Source organism: Oncorhynchus tshawytscha, linkage group LG08 (genome assembly GCF_018296145.1).
Source record: "Oncorhynchus tshawytscha isolate Ot180627B linkage group LG08, Otsh_v2.0, whole genome shotgun sequence".
Classification (NCBI taxonomy): Eukaryota; Metazoa; Chordata; class Actinopteri; order Salmoniformes; family Salmonidae; genus Oncorhynchus; species Oncorhynchus tshawytscha.
Window position 1 is genome coordinate 66298819 of NC_056436.1, and position 17231 is coordinate 66316049.

Here is a 17231-nt window from a genome sequence, read left to right on the forward strand (position 1 = left end):
TGATCAACTCTATGCGAAGGAGATGTGTCGCGATGAACGAGGAAAAAGGTGGTCACACCAGATACTGACTGGTTTTCTGATCCACAGCCATGCCTTTTTTTAAAGGTACTGTATCTGTGACCAACAGATGCACATCTGTATACCAGTCATGTGAGATCCATAAGTCAGGGCCTAATGAATTTATTTCAATGGATTGATTTCCTTATATGAACTGTAACTCGGTAAAATCTCTGAAATGGTGGTATGTTGTGTTTTTATGTTTGTTCAGTGTATAGCAGTGGAGGCTGCTGAGGGAAGAACGACTCATAATAATGGCCGGAGCAGCGCAAATAGATTGGCATCAAAAACCTGGAAACCATGTGTTTAATGTATTTGATACCATTCCACTGATTCTGTTCCAGTCATTGCCACGAGCCCGTTCTCCCCAATTAAGGTGCCACCAACCTACAGTGGTGTATACAGTGACAAGAAAAAGTATATGAACCCTTTGGAATTACCTGGATTCCTGCATAAATTAGTCATCAAATTTGATCTGATCTTCATCTTAGTCACAATAACAGACAAACACAGTGTGCTTAAACTAATAACACACTAATTATTGTATTTTTCTTGTCTATATTGAATACATATTTTAAACAATCACAGTATAAGTTGGAAAAAGTATGTGAACCCCTAGGCTCATGACTTTTCCAGAAGCTAATTGGAGTCAGGAGTCAGCTAACCTGGAGTCCAATCACATAGATGAGATTGGAGATGTTGGTTAGAGCTGCCCTTCCCTATAAAAAACACACACATGTTGAGTTTACTATTCACATGAAGCATTGTTGGATGTGAACCATGCCTTAAACAGAAGAGATCGCAGAAGACCTAAGATTAGGAATTGTTGACTTGCATAAAGCTGGAAAGGGCTACAAAAGTATCTCTAAAAGCCTTGATCTTCATCAGTCCACGGTAAGACAAATTGTCTGTGACTGGAGAAAGTTCAGCATTGTTGTTACTCTCCCTAGGAGTGGCCGTCCTGCAGAGATGACTGCAAGACCACAGTGCAGAATGCTCAATGAGGTTAAGAAGAATCCTAGAGTGTCAGCTAAAAATTTACAGAAATCTCAGGAACGTGCTAACATCTCTGTTGACGAGTCTACAATACGGAAAATACTAAACAAGAATGGTGTTCATGGAAGGACACCACGGAAGAAGCCACTGCTGTCCAAAAAAAAACATTGCTGCACGTCTGAAGTTCGCAAAAGAGCACCTGGATTTCCACAGCGCTTCTGACAAAATATTCTGTGGACAGATTAAACAAAAGTTGAGTTGTTTGGAAGGAACACACAACACTGTGTGGAGGGAAAATAAGGCACAGCACACCAACATCAAAACCTCATTCCAACTGTAAAGTATGGTGGAGGGAGCATCATGGTTTGGGGCTGCTTTGTTGACTCAGGGCCTGGATAGCTTGCTATCATCGACAGAAAAATTAATTCCCAAGTTTATCAAGACATTTTGCAGGAGAATGTAAGGCTATCTATCCTTCAAATGCATCATCCAAGTTCTGAGCTTCAACAGGACAACAACCAAAAACACAGAAGTAAAAGACATGGGTAAATGTAATTGCTAAAATGTACATAAGAATCAACTGGTGAAGTAACAGTATAAATAATTTCAAATTCCTTATATTAAGCAAACCAGATGGCACCATGTTCTTGTTTTTTAAATTTATGGAAAGCCAGGGGCACATTCTAACATTCAGACATAATTAACAAACGAAGCACGTGTGTTTTAGTGAGTCCACCATATCAGAGGCAATAGGGATGACTAGGGATGTTCGGTTGATAAGTGCTGAATTTAACTATTTTTGTGTCCTGCTAAGCATTCAAAATGTACTTTTGGGTGTCAAGGAAAATGTATGGAGTAAAAAGTATAATATTTTCTTAAGGAATGTAGTGAAGTAAAAGTAGTCAAAAAATATAAATAGTAAAGTAAACGACAGATACCACAAAAAAACTACTTAAGTAGTACTTTAAAGTAATTTTACTTTAGTACTTTACAACACTGATTTTACAAAGGTGTTTTCCTGCAAATTTCATCATTGGAGATTAAGAAATGAATACATGCAATGCCCACTGAAAAATAAGCAGGTATACAGCATATACCCTCCACTACACCACTCAGGTCTATTCATGGCATTTCTATCTGCAACGTTAGAAAACGCAACATGCTACAATTTCAGTTCATATAAGGAAATCAATCAATTTAAATGAATTCCTTAGGCCCTGATCTATGGATTTCACATGAATGGGATACAGATATTAATCTGTTCACAGATACCTGAAATAAAAACAGATAGTGGCGTGGATCAGAATACTAGTCAGTATCTGGTGTGACCACTGTTTTCCTCATGCAGCACGACACATCACCTTCACATTGATCACGTTGATCAGGCTGTTGATTGTGCCCTGTCGAGTGTTGTCCCACTCCTCCTCAATGTCTGTGCTAAATTACTGGATATTAGGGGGAACTGGAGCATGCTGTCGTACACATCGATTCAGAGCATCCCAAACATGCTCAATGGGTGAGATGTCTGGTAAATATGCAGGCCATGGAAGAACTTGGACATTTTCAGCTTCCAGGAATTGTTAACGGATCCTTGCGACATGGGTCCATGCATTATCATGCTGAAACATGAGGTGATGGCAGTGGATGAATGGCACGACAATGGACCTCAGGATATCCTCACTGTATTTCTGTGCATTCAAATTACCATCGATAAAATGCAATTGTGTTTGTTGTCCGTAGCTTATGCCTGCCTCTCTGGGGCACTCTGTTCACAACGTGGACATCAGCAAACCGATCGCCCACGCAACGCCATACATGTGGTCTTCGGTTGTGAGGTCGGTTGGACGTACTTCCAAAGTCTCAAAAACGACGTTGGAGTTGGCTTATGGAAGGGAAATTAACATTAGATTATCTGGCAGCAACTCTGGTGTATATTTCTGCAGTCCGCATGCCAATTGCACTCTCCCTCAAAACGTGAGACATCTGTGGCATTGTGTTGTGTGACAAAACTGCACATTTTAGAGTGGCCTTTTATTGTCCTCAGAAGAAGGTGCAGCTGTGTAATGATCATGCTGTTTAATCATCTTCTTGACATTTCACACTTGTGAGGTGTATGGATGATCTTGGCAATGGAAAAAGGCTCACTAAGAGGGCTGTAAACAAATGTCCACAACATTTGAGAGAAATAACCTTTTTGTGCATAAGGAACCTTTCTGGGATCTTTCATTTCAACTCATTGAACATGAGACCAACACTTTACATGTTGCGTTTATATTTTTGTTCCGTTTAAATGTTACCCTGGTTTCCTTGAATGTCTTTAATGTAAAGGATGTGAGCTTGGTGTTGCAGCTCTGATGAGCAGTAGGTGGCAGTAGAGAGCTTCTCTACTCCCAATTTCTGTTTGTAGCACAATCCTCGACAACTCATTGCCTGCTTATGACATTTTCTCTGAAAACCTGGTGTCTTACATTTTCGATTGATGTTAGATAATTTATATTGATGAAAAAAGTAGGTAACTGTTTTAAACTGTTAGAATTACGCAATTGGATGAATTGGTCAAGTAGCATCCAGATGTGGGAACCAGGTTCAGGAACTGCATGCAAAACAAGAATGGAATTACAATTTAAATTCTTTGAAAGATATGTCAATGCAGGTTCTAGATCAAGAAGGTTTACCATGACATGACACTCAATAGCCATACTCGGCTACCATTAGGGTACACCGAACAGCATCTTCTTGATACTTCGTTGATACTTTGTTGGATAACTTGAAGAGTAGCCTAGGCCTAAGTATCCTCGAGTCGACTACAGTAATAATCTTATCCTGTAAGCATCCGATGTGTAGTTGACAGGTCACATGCATATATATTATTACATTTATTTGATTTCAACAACGAGAACAGAAAACAGATGAACAAATTACGGCTATAGGGACAAATAGAATTTGGAGGTTGAAATTCAAGTCCCAAACCCCCTCAAATAAAATGGACAATGTTGATTGCCTGGGATTGAATCCCAAAAAAGTGACAGGTGCTCGGTTATAGTCTGCACATTATGTCTTCGCTGACCGCATATAAACTCAGCAAAAAAAGAAACATCCTCTCACTGTCAACTGTGTTTATTTTCAGCAAACTTAACATGTTTAAATATTTGTATGAACATAACAAGATTCAAGAACTGAGACATAAACTGAACAAGTTCCACAGACATGTGACTAACAGAAATGGAATAATGTGTCCCTGAACAAAGGGGGGGGGGGGTCAAAGTCAAAAGTAACAGTCAGTATCTGGTGTGGCCACCAGTTGCATTAAGTACTGCAGTGCATCTCCTCCTCATGGACTGCACCAAATTTGCCAGTTCTTGCTGAGCGATGTTACCCCACTCTTCCACCAAGGCACCTGCAAGTCCCCAGACATTTCTGGGGGGAATGGCCCTAGCCCTCACCCTTCGATCTAACAGGTCCCAGACATGCTCAATGGGATTGAGATCCAGGCTCTTCGCTAGCCATGGCAGAACACTGACATTCTTATCTTGTAGGACATCATGCACAGAACGAGCAGTATGGCTGGTGGCAGTGTCATGTTGGAGTGTCATGTCAGGATGAGCCTGCAGGAAGGGTACCACATGAGGGAGGAGGATGTCTTCCCTGTAATGCACAGCGTTGAGATTGCCTGCAATGACAACAAGCTCAGTCCGATGATGCTGCGACACACCGCCCCAGACCATGATGGACCCTCCAACTCCAAATCGATCCCCCTCCAGAGTACAGGCCTCAGTGTAACGCTCATTCCTTCGACGATAAACGTAAATCCGACCATCACCCTTGGTGAGACAAAACCGCGACTTGTCAGTGAAGAGCACTTTTTGCCAGTCCTATCTGCTCCAGCGACGGTGGGTTTGTGCCCATAGGCGACGTTGTTGCCGGTGATGTCTAGTGAGGACCTGCCTTACAACAGGCCTACAAGCCCTCAGTCCAGCCTCTCTCAGTTTATTGCGGACAGTCTGAGCACTGATGGAGGGATTGTGCGTTCCTGGTGTAACTTGGGCAGTTGTAGTTGCCATCCTGTCCCTGTCCCGCAGGTGTGATGTTCGGATGTACCGACCCTGTGCAGGTGTTGTTACACGTGGTCTGCCACTGTGAGGGTGATCAGCTGTCAGTCCTGTCTCCCTGTAGCGCTGTCTTAGGCGTCTCACAGTACGTACATTGCAATTTATATCCCTGGCCACATCTGCAGTCCTCATGCATCCTTGCAGCATGCCTAAGACACATTCACATAGATTAGCAGGGACCCTGGGCATCTTTTTTTGGTGTTTTTCAGAGTCAGTAGAAATGCCTCTTTAGTGTCCTAAGTTTTCATAACTGTGACCTTAATTGCCTACCATCTATAATCTGTTACTGTCTTAACAACATTCCACAAGGGGGATGTTCATTAATTGTTTATGGTTCATTGAACAAGCATGGGAAACAGTGTTTAAACCCTTTACAATGAAGATATGTGAAATTATTTAGATTTTTACGAATTATCTTTGATAGACAGGGTACTGAAAAAGGGACGTTTCTTTTTTTGCTGAGTTTATTATCTTCCTCTGTAGACTGCATCCCCACGTGGTCCACAGGGCGGGCGCATCTCAACTAGCCGAATGTGACTGTTGCCTAATTGCCCATCTCATCTATCCACTCTAGCAGAGGAACGAAAGACCTGGGATCGAGGACGCAACTTCTCTGGTCCGAATCCAGATTGCTACCATCTGGATCTGCCATATGCAAGCCACGCGAAACACGCTTAACATTTCAGGCTGTTGTTCCAAGGCTAATTTCGGACACCGCTTTGAACCAGGTGCAGTGTTAGGGTGAGTTGAATGTGCAGCACCAGTACACTACAACAGTTACTAAATGCGCATATTGATAAATTCACCAATAGCATTTGTTTTCTAACTGGGAGTTAAAGTTATGGATTCAACAGTGGATAACCGGGAGAACAAGGCAGCGCTCCGTCCATGCGTGCCCAGGTCCCTTCTCATGCGCTGTCTGGTGGGGTTCCCTACGGTGGTGTGTTTCATGTTGTCCGTGAGCTCCATAGCCGTGTGCCTGCTCATGAGCTTAAAGACTTACCAACTGGAGAACCGACTGCATGCGCTAGAGATGGAGAAAAACACAGTGTTCAACCCGCCGGAGAGCGCCTTCATGCGCGAGGATGGGACTGTAATACCGACGCTGAGGAGATCTATCGAGACGCTACTGCAAGAGGTAGGCTACACACCGTTGTTTGGGGACATTTAACAGTGAACATATCAAAGTGTATTCCTATTGATTTTGATTCATGAGTTTCCTGCTTGTATCCATACAGAGTAAATGCGGTGCGTAATGTTGCGCGCAATGACAGTAACATGACTGATATAGATTCCTCAGACGACGGACTGTATTGATCAAGGCGCTGCTATGTGATGGATTCCTTCTGTCAGTTATTGCCTGATGAAAGATAAGTGGTGTAAAGTTTGCAGATACCTACTGCCTGTCTGTGTGCTATGACAGTAGTCTTTTTCACCACATCTCTTTGGAAAATCTCTCAAAAAGTTGCCTCTTGATAACTGAATAGGGACAGGTCATTGAAAACTTGGTGATTTAAACAATTTTTTAACATCCATTACTTACCAGAAAAAGTATCATTCATAAAAGTATCATTATATAATTACCTTAACTTTATACTTGGTAATATGAATATAATCAAATGAAATCAAGGCGTTATACAATGATAGATGCCTAAAGAGATTCATATCCTTTCTTAAGTCATAACATGATTTGTCCCCATATTATGTGCCACATTATTCACTAGTGTGTCTCATTGAATAGCGGTGGCTTTATTTGGTCTTCTTGTAACTAATCAAATAAAATACATTTTTATTTGTCACATGCGCCGAATACAGTGAAATTCTTACTTACAAGCCCTTAACCAACAATGCCGTTTTAAGAAGAATAAGTGTTAAGTAAAAAATTGATAAGTAAAAAATAGAAAATAAAATATTAAACAGCAGCAGTAATATAACAACAGTGAGGCTATATACAGGGGGTACTGGTACAGAGTCATTGTGCCTGGGGCACCGGTTAGTCTAGGTAATTGAGGTAATATGTAACTGTAGGTAGAGTTAAAGTGACTATGCATAGATCATAAACAGAGAGTAGCAGCAGCATAAAAGACAGGGGCAATGCAAATAGTCTGGGTAGCCCTTTGATTAGCTGTTCAGGAGTCTTATGGCTTGGGGGTAGAAGCTGTAAAGAAGCCTTTTGGACCTAGACTTGGCGCTCTGGTACCTCTTGCCGTGCGGTATCAGAGAGAACAGTCTATAACTAGGGAGGTTGAAGTCTTTGACAATTTTTAGGGCCTTCGTCTGACACCGCCTGGTATAGAGATCCTGGATGGGAGGAAGCTTGGTCCCAGTGATGTACTGGGCCATACGTATTACCCTCTGTAGTGCCTTGCAGTCGGAGGCCGAACAGTTGCCATACCAGGCAGTGATGCAACCAGTCATGTGTGGAGTGCGATTGAGATTGCGTCATCTGTGGATCTGTTGGGGGAGTATGTGAATTGGAGTGGGTCTTGGGTTTCTGGGATAATGGTGTTGTGAGCAATGACAAGCCTTTCAAAGCACTTCATGGCTACAGACATGAGTGCCAAGGGTCGGTAATCATTTAGGCAGGTTACCTTAGTGTTCTTGGGCACAGGGACTGTGGTGGACTGCTTGAAACATGTTGGTATTACAGTCAGGGACAGGTTGAAAATGTCAGTGAAGACACTTGCCAGTTGGTCAGCGCATTCTCAGAGTACACATCCTGGTAATAAATTTTGCCCTGTGGTCTTGTGAATGTTGACCTGTTTAAAGGTCTTACTCACATCGGCTACAGAGAGTGTGATCATACTGTCACCCAGGACAGCTGATGCTCTCATGCATGTTTCAGTGTTACTTGCCTCGACGCGAGCATAGAAATGATTTAGCTCGTCTGGTAGGCTCGTGTCACTGGGCAGCTCGTGGCTGTGCTTCCCTTTGTAGTCTGGAATAGTTTGCAAGCCCTGCCACATCCAACGAGCGTCGGAGCCGGTGTAATACGATTCAATCTTAGTCTTGCATTGAAGCTTTGCCTGTTTGATGGTTCGTCGGAGGGCGTAGCGAGATTTCTTATAAGCTAGAGTTCCGCTCCTTGAAAGCGGCAGCTCTACCCTTTAGCTCAGTGCGGATGTTGCCTGTAATCCATGGCTTCTGGTTGGGGTATGTACGTACGGTCACTGTGGGTATGACGTCATCGATGCACTTATTGATGAAGCCGGTGACTGATGTAGTGTACTCCTCAATGCCACCGGAGAAATCCCGGAACATGTTCCAGTCTGTGCTAGCCAAACAGTCCTGTAGTTTAGCATCTGCTTCATCTGACCACTTTTTATTGACCCGAGTCACTGGTGCTTCCTGCTTTAGTTTTTGCTTGTAAGCAGGAATCAGGAGGATAGAATTAGGGTCAGATTTGCCAAATGGAGAGTGAGGGAGAACTATCAACTGGCTTAAGTCAAACCAACTGGAATGTGCAGTAATCCTCAATCCTGGGCTTCACTTTCCCCTATAAGTCTGATATATGAATGTTTCTACATAAAGTTTGCATTGTTTCAGAACCTCACTCTCTCTTTCTGTTTCTCTCTGTTTCTCTCTGTCTGTCCCTCTCTCTCTCTCTCTCTCGCTCTCTCTCCAGAGACTGAGTGAAGTGATGCCCAAGCTGCGCATGGCGAGAGACATCCCACAAGAGTGTTCCTGCCCACCAGGTACATCTCTTTCTTCTCTCCTATTGGCTCGTGGTTAGATCATGTTCAACAAAGCCTCTATGCACGCAACACATGAACATCACATGAACATCATATGAACGTCGCATGTATTCAAACACACTCACACACACATGCTGGACCGTTTTACACTAGTGTCGGTTAATGCTGGGTTGGCTATGTGTAGAAGGAATCCAGAAGAGAGCGTTGAGCTCTCTCTACCACCAGGTGATTTTGACAGTGGTTGACAACATCCCAAGTTTCCCGAAGGTGTGTATTCAGTGTAAAGGATTGGTGTAGTTAAGCCTGTAGGCATTTGATTAGGATCCCAATTACCTGTTGCAAAAGCAGCAGCTACTCTTCCTGGGGTCCACACAAAACATGACATAATACAGAACATTAATAGAGAAGAACAGGACAGAACTACATCAATTAAAAATAAATGCAAAAAGGTACACGTAGCGTAGATATCAATACCAATATATACCCACAAACTCTCTAGGTCAAATAGGGGAAAGGCGTTGTGCCGTGAGGTGTTGCTTTATCTGTTTTTTGAAACCAGTTTGGCTGTTCTTTTGAGTAATATGAGATGGTACGGAGTTCCATGCAATAATGGCTCTATATAATACTGTAAACTTTCTGGAATTTCTTCTGGATTTGGAGACTGTGAAAAGACCCCTGGTGGCATGTCTGGTGGGATAAGTGTGTGTGTCAGAGCCATGTGTACGTTGACTCTGCAAACTATTTGGGATTTTCAACACATTAATGTTTCTTATAAAAAGAAGAAGTGATGCAGTCAGTCTCTCCTCAACTCTTAGCCAAGAGATACTGGCATGTATAGTATTTATATCAGCCGTCCGATTACAATGAAGAGCAAGACATGCCTCTGTTCTGGGCCAGCTGCAGCTTAACTAGATCTTTCCTTGCAGCACTCGACCGCACAACTGGACAATAATCAAGATGAGACAAAACTAGAACCTGCAGGACTTGCTTTTTGGAATGTGGTGTCAAAAAAGCAGAGCATATCTTTATTACAGACAGACCGATCCCCATCAACCATTGAATCTATATGTTTTGACCATGACAGTTTACAATCTAAGGTAAACTGCTCTTAGTCTTAGTCATATTCGAACCAGTTTATTACTGACCACGCATTCCAAAATTGCAACTCTTTCTTAAGCGTTTCAGTGACTTCATTTAGCTGTGGTTGCTGATGCATATATTGTTGAATCATCAGCATACATGGACACACAGGCTTTGTTTAATGCCAGCTGCAGGTCATTGGTAAAAATAAAAAAAAGAGTAGAGGGCCTAGAGAGCTGCCCTGCGATACACCACACTTTACATGTTTGACATTAGAGAAGCGTCCGTTAAAGAAAACCCTTTGAGTTCTATTAGATAGATATCTCTGAATCTCAGAGGGACCAGACTGGGACAGGGTTAGGGAGAGCGGCTCAGAGGGACCAGACTGGGACAGGGTTAGGGAGAGAGGCTCAGAGGGACCTGACTGGCACAGGGTTAGGGAGAGGGGCTCGGAGGGAGAGTGTGTGATAAATACCCCCCTAATGTCTCTGGGATGGCCAGGCCAGGGTTGCTCAGTGCCAGTGAGGCCTACTCACATTAATAGACGTTCCATCGATATGCCAAGTTTGGCCATGTTTGTGGTGTATATTACATGGCCTGTGATAGTCTGTGAGATACAGAGAAACACGTAGGCACACACACCGTCAGATTATTATTATTATTAAACACAGACACACGACCAGTCGTCGGCTATTCATGTATTTCTCTAATCGTAACTGATGAGTTGCCTTTTTTGGGGGAAATTCAAGTTTCAGTATTTGCCATGCATGTTTCCTCTACTGTAGGACCCAGTTTGATAATGTGTGAACATGACTGACTGTTCCCTTGAAGTTGTTATTGTTACTTATCTAATCGTTGACACGAGAGCTTTTCCTCTGAACTTGTGAAGTACAGAACGGGATCCTAATTCACCATGACTGAGAAAGCCCCTGGCTTTGAGGAAGAGTAAAACATAAGGGTGTGTGTGTGTGTGCACGCGTGCGTGCAGGGCGGTTTTCTTCCTGCTTTCTGTAGTTGGATGGCTCTTGTCTCCTCTGTCGCCAGCCTGGTTTCTACTGACCCCGTGGGAAGGGCAGAGGTTCCAGAACAGGTGAAAGTGTTCACATGCCGTCATTTCTGGAGCACCTTCAAAAACATTCCAGGTCCACGGGTGGCTCTGCTGCGTACTGTTGTTTCTCTCTGCTGGTTGTTGGAGGCCTGTTCAGTATGTACTCAATTAGGAGAGGCAAAGCAGAAAGTCCTACTGTTTTACTTCCTATGTACATCATCTCAATGATCGTAGAATAGAGTGTTATAGTAACCTGGTCTTGTAAAAGTAATGTGATTACTCATGATTTTCATGTAATTAGGTTGCTATTGTATTATTTCAGATGTTTGGTTTAATTCTATAGTTAATTATACAAAATGACTGTGTAATCAATGTGGTTTCACTATGGTTGCTCTGGTTTCGGAATATATTCTGAATCTATTTGTAGAGCTTCATTTTTTTCTCTATTTAGCCCTAAAGCAGTGTTTGTACATTCTTAGCCAAAATGTGTGTGTCTTAAATGTAACCAAATAGCCCTTAACCACATTTTTACCATCTCTTAACAATTAGCCCGTCTTTGTCCAGGGTTGTTAAGTTAATTGGCCAGCTGATGTGTATATTTCAGATGGATGTCAGCCAATGAGCATGGGGTTTGTTGAGTCCTCTGCTTTCTTAATATGTTCTCATGGTCTGACTTCAGTATTCAACGTTTGTCGGTTACGTTTAGGCATGAATTCATTTAAGGGTTAAGGTTTGGGATAGGGTTAAAACCAAAACATTTAACTAGTGTCTAGCACTGGAATAGGACTTGCAATCCTCAGAGCCGGAGCTTGCGGCTTTCGCCCGCCCTCCATCCCCATCCACAACACCTTAGCAAGCCGCAAGCCTACTTGATGGTAATAGTGCTCACCGTTGCTCCTAGAGGCCGGTTTTGAAGGCATCTCCCTCCATCCTTGATCTGGTTGGTCCTGGCTGCTGTTCCCACACACATACTGTGTACTATATTTGATTAGTATATGTCACTGTGTGTATGCATGCTTGCAGACTGTGTGTGTGTACCTGTGTGTGTGTCTGTGATTGTGTGCATGCAGTGTGTGTGCTTGCGTGCGTGCGTGTTTCCGTACCAGCGTGTATGTGTGTGTGTACATCAGAACCCCCTGTATGTGTGTGAGTCAGTGAGTCTGTCTGTCGGTCCCTGGTCCTTTGAGAGGCTGAAACGATCTCTGCACGGCTCTGTAAGTCGAGCCCCTCTCACTTCAGCACCCACGCTCGCCACCGGAAACCTAACACTCTCTCCGACCACAGCACACACTGAGTCATTTCTGTGTGTGTGTGAGGTAATTCTGTCTCTGCAGCTATCTCTTCACCAAGGAGCTTAGCCCTCAGCAGTCTGCTCCACCGCCACCTATGGGCTCCTGTAGGTATAACATTGAATTAATTGTGACTTACCAATTAATAATGCAGGTTTAGTAGTTGTTTTAGTATCATTATTTGAACGTGGATCTATGGTACTGACTGTAGTCACTCTGGGTGTAAGTGTGAGTGTGTCTGCAAAAAAATATAAATGCCTTGTCATGCAATGTGGGGGGCCAGAAGTCTAGAAAAAACACGTGTCACTGCAGTGAAGGCAGGACCATGACACTGTTCTACTCAGCTACAGTGTCAGCCTAGGAGCTATAAGGCTCAAGCCAAGCATGTCACTCAGTCTGTCAGTTTAAGATGTTCATGTGTTTGCAATTAACACTATCCATGTACACAACACACACACACACTTTTGCACTTTATGAAAGCCATGTGTCGTCTGTAGCAGAGTGAAGGGGACATCTATATTTTGCATGGAAGCCATTTTAACAGCCGTGGTATCAGTGGCAGTTCTAGCTTGTATGGCTCCCTGGGCGAACACCTCCTTCAGTGCTTTATTTATTTGGTAGCATTTCGTAGTGTGGCTGATTTTACTAATTGCATTCGTACTGTACAAAGTTATGGGTGCGCTATTTGATAGATTCCCTCGCTCCCCCTACCTCGGGCTTCCAGTGGGGAGACCTGAGGTCAACCTAACCCCGCCCCCCTCTCCATCTTGTACTTCTGAGTGGGAGACCTTCCCAGGCAGTAACCTGCCTAGCTCACAAACTAGAATCAGGGCTCCCACTCCGACAAGGTTAATTGACCCACAGTCCCACACGGTGACATGATATCATTGACGTGACATGCAAATGAGCGATAGAAAACCGATCGAATGTCACCATTTCAAAAGGTTTTGTGCGGGCGCCCCTGGGCGGCTGCCCATGTCGCCTATACCTAAATCCGCCACTGCGTGGTATATAGGTTAGAGGCACCCACAAAAATGAAAGCCCTTTTAACAGCCGTGGTACATAGGTTGGGGGCACCCACCCAAATATACATACAGTACATGTCAACTGCACCCATTGTTAAAAGGGCCTAGGGGGGAGGCAGAGAGACCAGAGGTATAAGGGGTGAGGGGGTGACTAACTCCCTTCTCTGCCAGGTGGGGTAAAAATACATGTTTGTGTATGTGTGATGGGGGCTTCACGGAACCCTGGGTGGTATATGCGCATACACAGACATACAGACGCACATACACCACACTCGGGCCCTTTTACCTCCTTGTCTCTCATCGGCCATCTTATTAAAGTTAGCTTTGTAAAACCACCCTGTTTAGAGCTGGGCTGACTCGCACATTCTTCCCTTTGAAAAATAAACAGCTGGATGCAGGTAGGCCACAGTGCAGCCCGAGGAGAACCACGGGACCCCAGGAGAGAGAACCCTCTCATGCCCATAGAAATAGAATGAATAGAACACGCTTGGGACCTCTAACCGTGCCACTGCACAGCACACACAGCCCATGGTTAGTGTGACACACACATATGCAAGGCTGAGGTTAGAGCTGCACACACACACACGCACAGTTCTGCACATGCTAATCCTAGATGTTAGAAAACACTCCAGAATGGGAGTAAAGTGGTAATATTGGCTGTAAAGTGGTGATAGTGGCTGTAATGTGGTGATATTGGCAGTAAAGTGGTGATATTGGCTGTAATGTGGTGATATTGGCTGTAATGTGGTGATATTGGCTGTAAAGTGGTGATATTGGCTGTAAAGTGGTGATATTGGCTGTAAAGTGGTGATATTGGCTGTAAAGTGGTGATATTGGCTGTAATGTGGTAAAGTGGTAATATTGGTTGTAAAGTGGTGATATTGGTTGTCATGTGGTAAAGTGGTGATATTGGTTGTCATGTGGTAAAGTGGTGATATTGGTTGTCATGTGGTAAAGTGGTGATATTGGTTGTCATGTGGTAAAGTGGTGATATTGGTTGTCATGTGGTAAAGTGGTGATATTGGCTGTCATGTGGTAAAGTGGTGATATTGGTTGTTATGTGGTGATATTGGCTGTAATCCGTTCAATCCTGTAAATGATTAACTGCTGGGATTGGATTGATAAAGGGAAAATGAATGGGATAGGTCTTGGAAATTGAGACATTATGTGTGTGCATGTGTTCATATTCAAAGTGGAAATGACAGGGTTTTAGCAACATTAAATCTTATTAAAATCTGTTCGTTTACACCCCCAGGAAGAATATGACGACACTTTTATGACTACCAATAAATGTACTGGAGAATATTATCTATCATGCATTGAACTGCATCCATCTACTTACTGTATTCTGCCAACAATTCTTTACTGTACGTCATGGAAGTTTGAGTCAAATAGAACCTATTTTTAAAACCTCTTATAAAGTTGGTTTTGAAGCGTAAACTGGGAATTTGATATTTTTAACTGATATTACGGTTGTCTGTTTGCTTCATATCTGCAAAGTAGTTAAAACGCTGTCAGTTTCACTTTAAACAACTGGCTTATATTGGTATTTACCTTCGATGTCTGGCCGTAAAAAGTCAGGAAAAGACAGTGAAGATCTCATTCCACAGAGTCCCATGCAGCAACTGAGCAGCAACAGCAACACAAACGTATGTTTGACTTAAAGGTCCAGTATAATGCAGCTTTGTGGGTGAGCTGACCAAATTCTAATTGAAAGCAAGTCTCTTTGAAACCAAGTAGATATGTTCTATGTGCACTATTTCTATGCTTTTTTTGTTTTTACAAGCATCTCTCCAAGAGGAAGTGGAGACATGAGGTAGAGAGGAAGTGGAGATGCGAGGTAGATCGATGACTGAGATGTCTTTACAAGGTTATCTCATGCTCTGAACCTACCATAATGTAGAGAGTGGATAATAAACATGACATCATTCTCCAACATGCTCTTATTTCCCTCTGTTCTCCCCTCTTCTTCATGATTTCTGATTACTCTAGCAATGGCTACAGAAGGTAAGCCAACGTACAGTATATTGCAGGTTCCGTATGTTTAGATATACCTGCACCACCATCTGGAGCAGCATAGCGTATGCTGACTTTCTTCCTTTATTCCTAGTAGTTTGGAAATATAGGATATTTCTCACAGTGCCCTTATTACTGCACTAAACCCAGTCGGTCTCAGCCCAGCTCACAGTGGAGTCCACAGTACAGTATGTATTACTGCACTAAACCCAGTCAGTCTCAGCCCAGCTCACAGTGGAGTCCACAGTACAGTATGTATTACTGCACTAAACCCAGTCAGTCTCAGCCCAGCTCACAGTGGAGTCCACAGTACAGTATGTATTACTGCACTAAACCCAGTCAGTCTCAGCCCAGCTCACAGTGGAGTCCACAGTACAGTATGTATTACTGCACTAAACCCAGTCAGTCTCAGCCCAGCTCACAGTGGAGTCCACAGAACAGTATGTATTACTGCACTAAACCCAGTCAGTCTCAGCCCAGCTCACAGTGGAGTCCACAGTACAGTATGTATTACTGCACTAAACCCAGTCAGTCTCAGCCCAGCTCACAGTGGAGTCCACAGTACAGTATGTATTACTGCACTAAACCCAGTCAGTCTCAGCCCAGCTCACAGTGGAGTCCACAGTACAGTATGTATTGCACTAAACCCAGTCAGTCTCAAACCCAGTCAGTCTCAGCCCAGCTCACAGTGGAGTCCACAGTACAGTATGTATTACTGCACTAAGCCCAGCTCACAGTGGAGTCCACAGTACATGTATTACTGCACTAAACCCAGTCAGCTCAGCCCAGCTCACAGTGGAGTCCACAGTACAGTATGTATTACTGCACTAAACCCAGTCAGTCTCAGCCCAGCTCACAGTGGAGTCCACAGTACAGTATGTATTACTGCACTAAACCCAGTCAGTCTCAGCCCAGCTCACAGTGGAGTCCACAGTACAGTATGTATTACTGCACTAAACCCAGTAAGTCTCAGCCCAGCTCACAGTGGAGTCCACAGAACAGTATGTATTACTGCACTAAACCCAGTCAGTCTCAGCCCAGCTCACAGTGGAGTCCACAGTACAGTATGTATTACTGCACTAAACCCAGCTCACAGTGGAGTCCACAGTACAGTATGTATTACTGCACTAAACCCAGTCAGTCTCAGCCCAGCTCACAGTGGAGTCCACAGTACAGTATGTATTACTGCACTAAACCCAGTCAGTCTCAGCCCAGCTCACAGTGGAGTCCACAGTACAGTATGTATTACTGCACTAAACCCAGTCAGTCTCAGCCCAGCTCACAGTGGAGTCCACAATACAGTATGTATTACTGCACTAAACCCAGTCAGTCTCAGCCCAGCTCACAGTGGAGTCCACAGTACAGTATGTATTACTGCACTAAACCCAGTCAGTCTCAGCCCAGCTCACAGTGGAGTCCACAGTACAGTATGTATTACTGCACTAAACCCAGTCGGTCTCAGCCCAGCTCACAGTGGAGTCCACATTCCAGTATGTATTACTGCACTAAACCCAGTCGGTCTCAGCCCAGCTCACAGAGGAGTCCACATTCCAGTATGTATTACTGCACTAAACCCAGTCGGTCTCAGCCCAGCTCACAGAGGAGTCCACAGTACAGTATGTATTACTGCACTAAACCCAGTCGGTCTCAGCCCAGCTCACAGTGGAGTCCACAGTACAGTATGTATTACTGCACTAAACCCAGTCGGTCTCAGCCCAGCTCACAGTGGAGTCCACAGAACAGTATGTATTACTGCACTAAACCCAGTCAGTCTCATCATTGTAAACCTGCCACACACACACTATACTATACATTTATTAAACATAAGAATGAGTGTGTTTTTGTCACAACGCGGCTCGTGAGAAGTGACAAAGAGCTCTTATAGAACCAGGGCACAAATAATACTATAATAACAA

The 17231-nt window shown here is 43.7% G+C and overlaps 1 protein-coding gene across 10 annotated transcripts in view; it reads left to right on the top strand.

The window, feature by feature from the left end:
• Nucleotides 1-5697: 5697 nt before the first annotated feature.
• Nucleotides 5698-17231, top strand: part of col23a1a (collagen type XXIII alpha 1 chain a) — a 275945-nt gene continuing 264411 nt past the window's right edge. For 6 of the 10 annotated variants that reach the window (XM_042325859.1, XM_042325867.1, XM_042325860.1 and 3 more), the window contains exons 1-2: nucleotides 5699-6300; nucleotides 8788-8857. In XM_042325859.1, the coding sequence (XP_042181793.1) occupies nucleotides 6004-6300; nucleotides 8788-8857 (367 nt within the window). In that variant the 5' untranslated portion in view covers nucleotides 5699-6003. Of the gene's footprint in view, nucleotides 6301-8787; nucleotides 8858-17231 lie in introns of all 10 variants that reach the window. The other 4 variants (XM_042325857.1, XM_042325858.1, XM_042325863.1 and 1 more) reach the window with 1 other exon arrangement.